Raw genomic sequence first — 14117 nt, 5'->3', positions numbered from 1 at the left:
CAGGGTTGTGGGATGTGGGGCACTAGCAGAACAGAGAGGCTGGACCTGCTGCCACCTGGCAGGACCAAGCAATCCAGTCAGCCATGGCTTCACTGGAAGCTAAGAACTGAGGTAGAGCTGTGAACAGCCACCTTGACTGTCTGTGTGCTCTATTTAGTGTTTGACCTTACCAAACATTTTGCCTGGGTCCAGAGAGTGCCTATTTTATGCATGGCTCTCTCTCCAAGCCCTGGTACACAGTAGACATGCGGAACCCTATGTTGGATGAGCAGGTGCACTGAAAGACTCTCCATATCTCCACAGGCCTTCTTTACAGACCGGTACCTGCAGGAGCACCCTGAGGCCCATGGACAGATCGAGAAGCTCAAGGACCTGATTGCCTGGCAGGTACAGTGTCTGATGGCAGCCTCGCCTATCTGGAGGAAAGGGGGAACTGAGTCTAGACCCAGATCTGTTTGAGCCTCTTCACACGCATGCCTGCCACCATGAAGTCTGTGGGACCAAGGTCAGAGTGCGCCTGACTGTGTATACCCCTTGGCAAGCCCCCGTCCCCACTGCTGTAATAGACTTAACTCCTGGCTGCTGTTATAAACTCAAGCACCTAGAAAATACTCTCTTGCAAAGATCAAGGACTCTTTCTCTCCTCAGTCAGTTATCCTGACTGCTGAAAAATCTGTCTGATAGGGATAGAACAAAAGAACATGGAGGTTAGCTAAAGCCAAGAAGCCCTTAGCCCCAGCCTGCCCCAGGAATGGTGCCTGAGCACTGCTGACCTTGAGAAGTACATAGGTTGGAAGCTGCAGCGTGCCTTCCCCCACGGCTCTAGGAAGGCTCTGGGGGTGGTGTGCGTCCTCATTGGTGTTTTCACAGCTGGGATTCTGCGTGTTGTTTTGCCTCTCCTCTTGTTCCTGCGGCCTGGTGAGGGCCGTCATCTGATAGGGTGGGTGGTACCTCTTGGGCTCAGTGATACGGAGCCGCCCTCTCCAGTTCTCATAGGGCCTCTCCCCTGCACTCGCTCTGCTACTGCGTGCAGCTTACTTCTTTAGGCCTCATTTTCACACACAGAGGGTAAGGAGGATGCTGTCCTCACAATTTTCACCCTGTATACCAAGCTGAGCAAGGTAGGGGTGAGGGCCTCCCCTTGGTTGGGCTAGGCATTGCGCCCCAGGCCACATTGCTGAGCCAGAGACCCAGATTCCCAGTTGGAACCTGAAGACTCTGTGCAGCTTATCTTGCCTAGTCAGGAGATGTCCTCTGCTGGGTCACGTCTGTGGGCATTTTTATTCTGCCCATCCTAGTGGCACCTCATCTTCATGGCTTCTCTCTCTTATCGGCACATTAGCCATAAGGCCACTTAGCATAGCAAGGCTGAGCTTCAGTTTTAAGCCAAGTTCCTCCCAATTTGCATTTTGATGTACAAGGTGGAAGTACTTACTTTATGTGATATGTGTATTATATATAATTGTGATAAAATATACATAACATAAAATTTACCACTGTAAGCATTCTTTAGTGTACACTTGAGTGGTATTAAGTATATTCTTATAATTGTACAGCCGTCACTATCATCCAGCTGTGGATCTTTTTCATGTTGCAAAATCAAGCTATACCCATCAAACAATTCACCATTCACCACTCCCTCCAGTCCCTGGCCACCACCAATCTATTTTTTTTCTCTGTGAATATGATTACTATAGGAACCTCTCATAAATGATATCATACATTATTTATTCTTTTGTATCTGGTTTTTCTCACTCAGCATGATGAGTTCAAGGTTTAACCAAGTTAAAGCATGTTTCAATATTTCCTTTTTAAAAGCTAAGTAATATTTCATCATATGTGTAGACCACATTTTCTTTATCTGTTCATCTGTTGATGGACATCTAGATTATTTCCTTGTGGTTAGTGTGAATAATGTTGCTAAGAACGTGAATATACAAATATCTGTTTAAGTCCCTGCTTTCAATATATGCCAAATACTAGAATTCTTGGATCATATAAAATTGTTTGATTCTTTCATTACTGCCAAAGTTTTCTACAGTGACTGTATTATTTTATGTTCCTATGAGTATAATGCATGCTTCCAGTTTTTCCAGATCCTCACTAAGACTTGTTATTTTCTTTTTTTCTATGTTTATAATATCCACTCTGCAGGTTTTTATACTTTTAACAGAATTACTTTTAACAGGAAATACTTAGATTCTGCCATAAATCTATGTGCACTTGAAGTTTGTTTGCCCTGAAGTTGTTTTGTGATAGAATCCCTGCAAATGGAAAAGAGCTTTGTTGGCCAGCAGTGATTTCTTTGCACAGAATGTAAGCCCCATGTTGGCAGTCTCCCTGTTTCTCAAAAAGTGAGAGAGAGAGTTGACATTTTGAATGATGCTATAGAAACTAAAGGGTACAAAATTCAAAACTCTTCTGAATGCTATAACACAAAATGTAGTTTGGCCTGCAAAAGTTCTATTGATTTTTTTTTCCCTCGTAAGCTTTTATAGCAAATTGGATTTTAAGAGTTTCAAGTCCTACAGAGGAAAATAATTTGTTCCCTGGAGAGCAACTTTATGTCAGCACTATGTCATCACCCCTAATAACTATATTAAGGGTAAATTTTAAAGCAGCTCACAGGAAAGTTGAAAGAATCAGTTTTGTAGCCACTTCATTAAATCAAAGAGTGAGAAAAATGCATATTTAAAACATTACCTGTGATTTTCCTTTCATTTGCAAATGTTTTGAAACCTACATCTTAATATCAGTAAGTGAGCCTTGCATTCATTAAAGTTAAGAAATTTGGGGTTATCAGAATACTTCGTTCTGTTTTTGTTTGTTAGTTTGCTTGGTTTTGTTTTTCCCTTGAAACTCTCATGGCAGAGTTTTACCCCTGGGAGTCCCAGGACTCATCTGCAGAGTTCGCATCGCCAGTATAACAGTGAGCGTATCTGCAGGGCCCACAGTTGTTGGTGGAGGATGGCTAATCAGTTGCAGGAAGCTCCTCAGCTCTGCTTCTGCTTTCTGAAATGAAAGATGGTGCCAACCCGGCCCTCTGCAGGTGGGAGACTGGGTGGGATGCAGGCTCCCTAAAGCCGCTACTAGGTTTGCAGCTGACACCCAGTCATGAGCCACTTGCTCAAAGGCTTTATCTTCCTCCCAGACTTACCTGTCACCATTGAGTACTCCTGCCAAGTGTCCAAAGGTGAATCTAGCCAGTCTCATATTAAACTACTGTGATGTGTGTATATTTCTCCTTTGAAATGTGCAAAGATGAAAGACTGAATTCATTCACTAGACCCAGCTGACAACAGGCATCACCCTTTTGGTCAGGCCCAGCATTCCTGGCATACTGAGCTGGGCTTCCGAATGCTTTGTGCTCCTGGCAGGGCTTGGCTCTGGGCAAGAAACAGACTGGGGCAAATTTCAAATGCAGCACCACCCATTGGGAAGGCACTGTTTGGGAACAGGCTGCAGGCTCACTTTGAACAACTGGAGATGTGACTTTGAGGAAATCCTCTCCCCTTTTTGGGCTCTGGGAAACTGTTTAGGAATGCAGATTCCAGGGCCTGCCTACAGCAAATCATGGCTCTGGGGGAGGAGTGCAGAAACCTGCCCAAGAGATTTTGGTGCTCAGCCAGGTTGGGACCCATCTCAGGCCATAGATCTGTGGCTTTTCCTTGTGTCCTAAGCACCTCATACACTGGGGTGTATTTACATAGGACATCTTGTTATCTTCTTCCATTTAGAATATAGATGTACTCCAGCTCCAAATAGACATAAAACTGGAGACCAGATCCTACCGTATAAGAAAATGTTATCCACTTAATGCCAGGGATCATTGAGAGTGATGAATTCTTAATGTCATAGTCCAGATTGGGATTCAGGGAGTACCAGTGTCTTAAACTGAGTGGTCTCAGCTCACATCTGGTAGCTTTTTCGATTTCAAGAATCTGGCCAATTAAGAGTTTTTATCACACCACCACCACTAACAAAAACCTCCAACTTGATTAGATTGCATTTTACACATCTGAGAAAAGCCATTCTAAACCAGACATGTTTTAGTACCTAGGGTGGCTGTACTTTAACCTTGAGAAAGCATTCCCAGACGTACTTGCCTTCGCACCCAGATAGATGCAACACATTTACCATGCCACCATGTTGTCCAGCATGCCTTTGTCATCCTCTAAGGCAGACCTCAGGAAGCAAAAGCATTACAGTGAACATCTTCTACTGCTGGGCAGAATAAACTGTGGCTGGCCCCAGGGAAGCTGCCATCTGCCTAAGAAGTTTCTGTGGAATATTAAAGCATCCCATTTATTTTGAAATCTCACCTGCACTGTCCTTTTGGTAGAAACTGGCTAGAAAGGGATAACTGACATGTGCCTTGGGTCTAGGCCCAGCTGTCAGCAAAACAAACTCTTGTACCAGTGCAGCCTCAGAGGAACTAGGGGGAGGGGGGGCTGTCTGTGAGCATGGTGGTGCTCACTTATTGTGCCCTTTCCTGGAGTACCAAGAGAGGCAGCAGCTGCGTGCTATAAATGGCAACCAAATACATTTTGTGCGTTGATTCATCTTGATAAGATGTCTTGAATTTGTTCACATGAAATTCAATTGTGTACTTATTATCCCTCTCACTAATAAATCTGTTCATTCAGATTGGTATTTCATCCTCTTAGGAAACTCTGTTTTTAATCAGTATTTTGATTTAATTATAAATTATTAAGAGGAAGCCTCTTAGCTTGATTGCACTGAAGAATGTCTAACTCCCAGTCCAGGCACTGGAGGGAAGCTGAGGCCAGGGACAGAAAGGTAACCTGTTCCTGCACCCACCCCCAACAGCAGCAACTCTGGGCGGAGGTCTCTGCAGCTGGGAGGACAAAAATGTCTCTTATGACACTCTTAAAGGTCAGCGTCGTCTCCACTCTCGGAAGTGAAGTGTTGGCATGGATATCTTGTGACAGCAGTGTCTGTGGAGAAATGATTATTTTTAGTTTTAAGGAAGAATAAATTTAGTTTTCCTTCCCAAATAAAAATATCCTTCAGGACTGTAGATCACATATAATTAGATTTTTGTGTTTTGGAGGAGGGTTCTCAGTTGTCAGTAAAGACAATATTCTTAGCTAAAAAATGTTTGCACTATGACATGACCCTTTCCTAGCAGAACAAGTTATATCTACAATTCAAAACATAGCTCTTTCCACAGGTAAGTCTGTTCTGAGACTGATGGACCAACACACATCGGCCAAAGTAGTGTGATATTCCTTGTTTGAAGAAACCCACCCTGGACATATCTAGTTGGGGACACAATGATTTTCATGTAAACAGTCTGGTCTTTGGGGTGATGTGCCTGGTGATGAGTTTAATCAGTCACTTTGATTTGGAAACAGAAGCAGGTGCAGTTTGTACAGTGCTGCTTTCCCACTAGTGTGCATTGCTTTCTCTAGACCATTAACCAAGAAATAAGGAATGTCAACTTCTATGTTTCTCAGATCCCATTTTTGGCTGAAGGGATCAGAATTCATGGAGACAAAGTCACAGAGGCACTGAGGCCATTTCATGAGCGAATGGAAGCCTGTTTCAAGCAACTGAAGGAAAAAGTGGAAAAGCAGTATGGTGTCCGAACCATGGTAAGTGGGCACAGTTGCAAAAGAAGGAGTGTCTGACTCTATAAGGCTCACAGGGCAGAAGAGCCAACATATGCCCATGATACTTGCTTTGGAGGCAAGCTGTAAAGGAGCTCAGCCCCTTTCATCAGTCCATTAGTCAGCCATCAAGCAACTTCCTCTCGGTAAATGGAAATGTTGGCATGAATAAACATTCATGGATTTGCTTGATCACCAAATGCTCCAGTCACCTGCTCTAAACACATTTCCCTTAATATTACACAGCCACGGAGAAGCTTCACAGAGGCCCATGTGACTTGGCTGGTTGACAGAGCCAACACCTACAGGCATACAGCACACACAAAGGGCTAAACAACACTTAGGACAACAGCACTCATGGTGTCCCAGAGCAGAAATAGAGTCCGTGACCAATCTGAGGTCAAAGCCTACAAACTATAGCCTTGAGAGAAGCGACAGATTACTGAGCTTTGAAATTGTTACCAGAGACTCACCTATCCATGGAAATGGGCCAGGCCAAGGAGGGGGTGGGGATTCCAGTGGCAAGCCAGAGGCCAGTGTAGACATGGGCATGTCTTGGGTAGCAGTTAGAAAGAAATCCAGCCTCTAAGAACCACAAACACCAGTGGAGGAATGGGGCAGGGTGCTCATAATGAGGGGCAGGCCTAGGCTTTTGCAATGAATTTATGGAAGATTTCTGGGTTGGAGCTGGGATCAAGAGCATGATAGAAAAGCAGCTTGTGATTTTTAATGACGCCAAATGCCTTATAGTTGAATTCTTATAGATAAGCCCCTGCCAAGCATGGCTGAGCCTCGATATCTCCAAGCCTGGTGCTTATCAGATGAGGGTATCCTTAGTCTCGGGTCCAGCAAGACATGCCCCTAACAGTGACACAGCTGCCCAGCTCTGGTCTGAAAATCCTGCAGGTGAGAATCTGGGACTGACAGCCCAGCGGGAGCCACTGCAAGTAAACAGGCTCAGAAACCAGGGTGCTGTCCTTCGCACTGTGCTGGAGCACCCTCTATACAAGTCAGAATCCTTGAGTAGTACTTGATAGCTTTGGCGCTTACAGCTCATTATAATCAGAGTTGAGTGGCAAGAAGAGTTTCGGAGTGCGTCATAAGGCGGCTCTTTCAAAGTTCCATGCCACTTTTAATTCTTTCTAAGAAATAAACACTTGTGCAGTCTCAAAGTTTCTAAGTGAAAAGCTTCCTGTTTCATCAATCATTAAATGCAAATTTCAGACTCACAGGAAACTGTCAGGCTCACCAGGCATCTTTCATGTCCTTTTCTCTGCTGTGAAGCATTATCTCTGAGCAAGCTTGTTCTAGGGCTTAGGTGCGAAGAGAAAGGAAGGACAGGAAGATGATGTGTAGGTGACAGGGATGAATCTACTCAAGGGAAGGTTTCCTGTGCTCTATGGCAGTCACCCTTGGCTGGAGGGTAGCAATTTCTCCCACACCCAGAGGCAGTATTATCATCACCAAATTTCCTGCCTGTCTCTCTCTGGGCAGCTATGAGGCTTATTGGCAAGATGATCCAGAAGCAAAATTAAGGGTGCATGTCCCAACATGGGTACTTTACTCCCAGGAGCTGTCTTTCTGCATCCTCCTTCATCCGGGGACCATAGAGGGAGACTCTGAAGCCTACCCTCCTTCAGCAGGCATAGGGACAGGCGAATGGCTCTGTGATTCTCTGAGAAATGTGACAATAAAAGTCTGACAGGCACCTTTCCTGTCTTACCTACTTTGGAAACTTGTAAGCATCTCAGAATACTTTGAAAAGCAATGTAGCATCGTCCTGTTTCAAGAGGATAGATTTAAAAATAACATACCCATAGAGAGGAAAATAAACCATTTTGCCAATTTAGAAAGAGAAGATTTGGACACCCTCTGACTTTGTGGTGCATAGGCCCATCTGGCCCATTCTATTCTGGCTTTTATCTTGCTGGTCCTGGAGCTCCAAGGAGCCACCATTCCCTGGGTGAGCAATCAGCAGACCCCAGGGTGCCTGGGGGAGAGACCAGGATACCAGTGCCTTTACCTGCAAGCTCATGAAAGGATTTCTGGTTTCTCACCCCATTGCCATCTTCATTGGCCTCTTCCTTCAAGTCTGTTGAGGAGCTCGGGAGCCTTGCTTGGATCTGCTCTATTATGCTCCATCTACCTCCTCACCTTAACCACCACAGGAGGCCAGGTGCTGAGCAGGACCTCCAGACCCATCTGCAAACTCCTCCCAGGGGTTGCTTCCCACTCACAGCCCAGCATGCTCTGTTGCACACCCACCCCCCATCAACTGGGGGAGAACCCCAAGTCTGCTTTCATGCCCTGCACCAGTTCAGGGAGCACCTCCCTGGTAGTGGTGGGGTTTTCCTACCCCCTTGGCATTGCAACAGACTCCTGACCTGGGCCCCTGCTTCCAGGGCTTCTGCTCCTGGCCCTGGACCCTGCATCCCCTCACAGAGCACAGCATGTCACCCTGTCAGTCTCAGTCTACAGCCAGCATTTGAGTAACATGTGAAGAGGCACACTTTCAGAAAACTATGAAATATACTGGCTTCTCTCTCCCTCATAAATCACCTTGATTAAATTCAGCTAATCCCACCCCACTCCTGTGCATGACTCAGTGGACAATTAACACTCATGGTCGAGCCTGGACATTATGGTTCAACTGAGGAACAACAATGCAAAACTCAAGGTACTGGACAAAACAGAGAAGTGCACTTGCTAAGAGAGCTGAAGTGAGTTTTTCCTTCAGGCCCTGATGGCCACAAAGCAAAGGGAGCAAAGCAAAGGGGAGCTGCCGTCTCAGGTGTGCTGAGCCCTCTGGCTTCACCCACAGCACTTCATTAATCCTCATGTAAGTCTCAAGGGGCTGTGTGCTCAAGAGGAAACTGAGGCTCAGCGGCTCCTTATTTTATGCAAGGCCACACTGTTGGTGCCAGACCCAGCGCTCTAGCCTCTCCTACCACCTACACTCCCTAACCTACTGACCTTGCTGCCGGAACAAGCAAACAGCAGGGCACGCACAGTATCCTTGGCCAGCAGCTTCACCTGGCAGTACTGGGGCAGATTCTGATTGCTTCAGATGAAACTGATGAATGTCTTATTTCTCATTTCTAGAGGCTTTGTTCAATAAAGGAAGAATTACGAGGTAAACCGTAGAGCCCATAATCCCAGCGGTTACCCTGTAAATGTGGCACCCCAAGAGTGGCTCCTATCCCTCCTTGGCCAGAGCTCTACCCCTGCCTTCCTCTTTCATTTATCTCTCTCCATATATACTCAGACATCCTGGGCAAGACTTAAGGTCACCTTCCAGGGAATATCACAGTCCTAGGTGGTAAATAGAAGGCTGGAGGACTACTCTCTGGCCCTCCTGACAGCTAGAGTAAAGTTATCCTTACTGGGTATCTCTACCTCCTCGTCCCTGACTGGCTTCTTCCTGTGTGCTACTCACTCAGGGCCCAAGTTCTCATGCTGTGAAGGTGTGACTGCTAGGAACCATTTTATCACAGAGGCGTGGAAACATGCTGGATGTTGTTAAATACCTCACAGTTCCAGGGCTCCACCCAAATGTCAGGCAGGTCAAGTTTCTTCTCAACTGTGGCCTCGACTTCATTGAATGCAGCTTCTCCACCCACTCAGTAGGTAGTGGAACACAAAGGCACTTGCAGGCCACAGAAATCAGCAGCTGGGTCTCTTCCCTTCCTCCTACCTATATCCAAAAAGGATCACATTGGAGTCAAGCCAGAGGCAGTTCTAGGGGAGGCAAGAAGACAGCCCCTCTCAGTCAGTAAGCAGGATGGCTTGATTAGGTGCACATTTAGAAACACATTCACCTTCTCAAGCTGCTTTCCACCTCTGAACCTGTGGAAGAAATGGCCAAGGATGGTGTTGAATTGGAAAGACCAAGGCTGCCAACAAATCTTATTTAAAATATAAAGAGAGTCAAAGTCCCTTAGAGATAGATGTGAGAGAGAAGGTGCCGTGGCCCAGGTGAGTGGGATGGTGCTGCAGGTGGCAGATGAGGTGGTCAGAGGGAACCGAGAGGAGATGACAGAATTATTCCTTGAGATCACTAGGAATAGCAAGGACAAAAACAGGTCCTTTTTTCTTTTTAAGCTGAGAAGAGAAACCCTTCAGAGAGAAGGATGGCAATTGGGCTGCCCTCCCAAAAGTGTTGCAGAAAGACTGTGAAGAGAATGTGGTATAGACTGAGTCTCCAGATTTTGTATAGGAAATGTGTTCACACATGGGGATAATCTATAGGTAACCATTTCCCTTTCAGTTTCCTCAGAAAAGTTAATCAATTAGAGTAGACATCTTCAATATACAATTTGTGGGTATATATTGCCTTGAGCCAGGGGTCCACAAACTGTGGTCCACCACTGTTTCTGCAAATAAAGTTTTATTTGAATGCAGCCATACTCATGTCTGTATTTGCTGTGGCTGCCTTTGTGCCATCACCGCCAAGGAGAGTACTTTTGATACGACACATATGGCCAGCACTCACAGAATATTATCTGGTCTTTTATAGAAAATGTTTCCCAACCCCTGCCCTTTTGCAAGTTTGAACATTTTACTTTTAAGATAGTTTACAAATCAAATTTTATTTTATTTAAGATCGTATATGATGTGTGAGAAGCAGTTTCACTTTCAGAAGTGGGAACAGCATTAAATAACTATAACAACCTCTCCTTACCTCTGAGGTCTGAAAGGTCTTAGAGTGGGTCTACTGTAAGTGCCTGGCTGTGTGAGATGCTGGCATTGATGGGGTAGGATGGGTAGGTTGAGTCAATGCAGAGGGGCTGTGTCCTACAGGAACGTGGATTCCACATCCTCAGGTTAGAGGAAAATGCAGCAGCTGAGGTCCCAGATGTACCCACATCTGGCTCAAGATGCAGGTAGAGTAGCATTTTCTAGCCAATTAGATGTTGACACATGCTATATTTCAGTGACACTTGTTTTTACAATGTACAGCAAGATGTCAAAGAGAGAATGGAAAACTCCACCCACAGACCAGAGCATCATTAGTTCACTACTTAACAGAGAGAAAGAGCTTTCACAACTCAGGTCACAGTTTTCTCTGATCTGTGGCATGGTCGTTCACCTTTGCTTAAATGTCAGGAGCCTCTTTCTGTAGTGAGAGGGGTTCGGTCATTAGGGCTGTGTGCATCTATGTGATCTACATAGTGTGTTAATGTGCAGAGATACACAGAGTTCATCAGAAGGTGTTATTCTGTACATTAAATTTTCTGGTCAGTATGTTCTACTATGGAACAAGGTGTGCATTGTGCTCTCAGTAGAGGAAACTATATTTAAAATAAAAAGGTCAACGGCTCTTTGGTAAATTTTTTTACATCAAATCAGATTTAAAAGATGTTGAAATAATCATCACTTTTGTCCTCAGCTTGGAACAAGAATATGAACTTTTATAAAAGTAGACACTTACAATCTATATTCCACACTACTAAGACCACTTAGTTGCAGGAGCCTGACCATGGCAGGTGCAGGCATCAAAAATGTTTCTCTCCCTCAGCCTTCAAGTCTGGACGACAGAAGAGGCAGCCGCCCTCGATCTATGGTGCGGTCCTTCACCATGCCTTCATCATCCCGGCCTCTGTCTGTGGCTTCAGTCTCTTCCCTCTCCTCTGACAGCACCCCTTCCAGGCCGGGCTCTGATGGGTGAGTTGAGCTCAGCAGCAGGGAGCTCCAGGGAAGGAAGGGCTTAGGGCATCCAACCCATGAGGAGCCACCAGCTTATCATAACCAAGGATTATTGTGTTCTTAATACTGTCTTTGAAATTGAGACCTCCCAAGACTTTATGACCACACAGGGCCTAAAATGGTGTTCAGAGTCTTGGTTTGAATAGCACTTTGGGTAAAGTTTCTATCAAATTTTAAAACCTTCCGTGGGCATTTGGTCCTTTTCCATGTATCGTAGAAAAGTCAGTCCCTGGTGTCCTGCATGTGGCACTTTCATCTCATGCTGTCCCCTAGAGTGCCATCCAGAGAGGGGGCTCATGTGTTCTGAGCAGATACAGCCTCTGCTGTCCCCATATGGTCAGCTCTTATGTGACAACTGGCTAATCTTCCTCCTCTTCCTTCTTCCTCTTTTTTTGTTTTTGGAAAGCAAATTTTTTCCATTTTTGTTTCTGATAAGATTTATTATCTTATCTTTTAAAGGGAAATACTGCTTAAGTTGATACTTCTCAGAGTGACCATCTGACCCAGACTGTCTATGATCATCTTGGAAAATATGACATATATTACCCTTTTTTATTATGCTAAAATACATATACATTAAAATTTATCATTTTTCAGTATATAGTTCAGTGATATTAAGTACATTCACATTGTTGTACAACTATCATCATCATCTGTCTGTAGAGTTCTTTTTATCTTGTAAAACTAAAACTCTGTACCTGTCAAACAACACCTCCTGGCCACAACCACTCTGCTTTGTCTCTCTGTGATCTGGATGATTCCATCACAGCCAAGTAGAGTCATGGCCACCTTTTTGCAAGACCACATTGGAGACCCAGTTTTGCTCCTGATAGTGCAGAGTAACAAGAGGGGAACATAAACCTACTAGTTTGACTAGTTAACTAACATTGAGCAACTCACTGTGGCTCTTACATTAGCTCAGATCACTGTAAAAACCTCAGTGTTGATAGTTTTTGTGTTTTTGAGTGGCAACCATGTAAAATTTGTTCTTATACAAAGAAAAAAATGTGGCATGCAAATTAAACTTCAAAGCACTTCTAATTATTTTACTGTCAGAGTTGTGCACGGTTGTATGTTTGTCCAAGCTCGTTTGGTTTACAATCCATCACTCTATCAAACTTGCCAGCTCCTGGCTTCTGCCATGCAGGCACAGACTTCCAGAGAATCCCCAAGGACAGTTCAACTTGAAGTACCCTTTGTTGCCAACAATTGATGTGCTCAATGGAGAACTGCAAACTACACCCACATTTTTTTCCACTTAACAGTCATTTTTATCAGTGTCTGATATTTATAAGGCCAAACCCATATGGAAATTCTCAATTTAGAGATGTTTAAATCGTGAGTGCCTGTCACTTAGAACAAGATTACTAAAGAAAGGTAATGCAGCTTCTCTTCAACAGAATACCCAGGATACTTAGGAAAAGGTTTTTTTATATTTCCAAGAACACAGGGGTTAGAATGGAAATTGATGTAGAGGTTTTAGATGGAGCATAGTGTACTACAGTTGGCTCCTCCCCAGGAAGCATTTGTTTAACCTTTAACTGGAAGACATCTTTATTAGAGTCCACATTTTTGTTCATTCTTGGGATGAGCATCCCTCACTATATGGAGAAAGTGAGGGTTGGACTCCAATAACACAGGTTACGTGCAGAGTAAAGTGCCTCTGTTAGCAGTTGCTTCTCATAATGTGAAACATTGGAAACAACATGTCCTTCCCAAAGTAAAATTGTGAAGATTTTTGGTTGTTTCTCCACCCTTATAATTATTAGATATTTATAATATCTAACACTTAATGGATTTTATATATAAAATCCAGGTGTCCCCAAATGCTTTTATGATCAATCTATTGATGTATTTCATCAGTCATTTTAATTTTTAACCTTTGTATTATGAGAAAATTTCAGGGGTCATATACAAAGTGAATAGAATTAGTATAATGAGGTCCTATGTCCCATCAGCCAGCCTCAACCATTATCAAACGTTAGCCCATCTTTCAATCTGTATCCCACCCAGTCCCTACCCTACTCTATTTTACAGCAAATCTCAAACATCATATCATTTTATCCATGGATAATTCAATAGGAATTTCTAAAAGGTAAGAACTGTTTTTTAGAAAGAATAACTATTTTACTTTATTATCACACATAAAATATTAACAGGAATTCTATATTATCATGATATATTAGTGTTAATTTATCCATCACAAATGTTATTTTCTTTTAATTTGTTTGAATTAAGACCAAATAAGGTCCCCACTTTGCACGTGATTGTTATCTTTTTAAGTCCCTCGCAATCTACTTTTTTAAAAAATGGTTTACCTCATAATTTATTGTTGAAAACCCAGGTTGCTCCTGCTGTGTCCACAGTCTGATTTTATTGATTATGGTTCCTGCAGTGTTGTTTGACATGTGTCTCCACCCCCTGTACTTCCTGTGTTTAAATAGTTGAATCTAGTGGTTTGATCAGATTCAAGTTTGATTAGAGGCCAGATGATTTCATAGTTAGCTGTATATTTTTATATTCAGACACACAAAATAGCTGGTTTTCTCTCCTTTGGTGATGTAAACAGCTATTGATAATCAATACTTAGATTTCTTGCTGCTATTGTTTAAATAGTCTTATTCACCTCACTGCTCAGTCCTGTTAGATTGGGAGAGTCAAAACATAGATGTGATTCTTACTCTCAGCAGTCTGAATCTTCAGTGGATTTTAAATGCAATTGTGTGAATGATCATTCCCTTCCTGGCCTATCTAAGGGTTATTTCCATGTGACATATC

At 43.7% G+C, this 14117-nt stretch overlaps 1 protein-coding gene across 2 annotated transcripts in view; it reads left to right on the top strand.

Annotated features, from left to right (window-relative positions):
• The window catches only part of Dock1 (dedicator of cytokinesis 1), a 530482-nt gene that overhangs the window by 500406 nt on the left and 15959 nt on the right, over positions 1–14117 (top strand). For both annotated transcript variants that reach the window (XM_004838739.4, XM_004838738.4), the window contains exons 46-48: positions 304–387; positions 5481–5618; positions 11152–11297. In XM_004838739.4, the coding sequence (XP_004838796.2) occupies positions 304–387; positions 5481–5618; positions 11152–11297 (368 nt within the window). The remainder of the gene's footprint in view (positions 1–303; positions 388–5480; positions 5619–11151; positions 11298–14117) is intronic.

This window comes from Heterocephalus glaber, unplaced genomic scaffold (assembly GCF_053883595.1).
Source record: "Heterocephalus glaber isolate CG9 unplaced genomic scaffold, H.glaber_assembly_v1.0 deba00001497, whole genome shotgun sequence".
NCBI classification, from domain to species: Eukaryota; Metazoa; Chordata; class Mammalia; order Rodentia; family Bathyergidae; genus Heterocephalus; species Heterocephalus glaber.
This window is presented reverse-complemented; position numbering and strand designations above follow the sequence as displayed.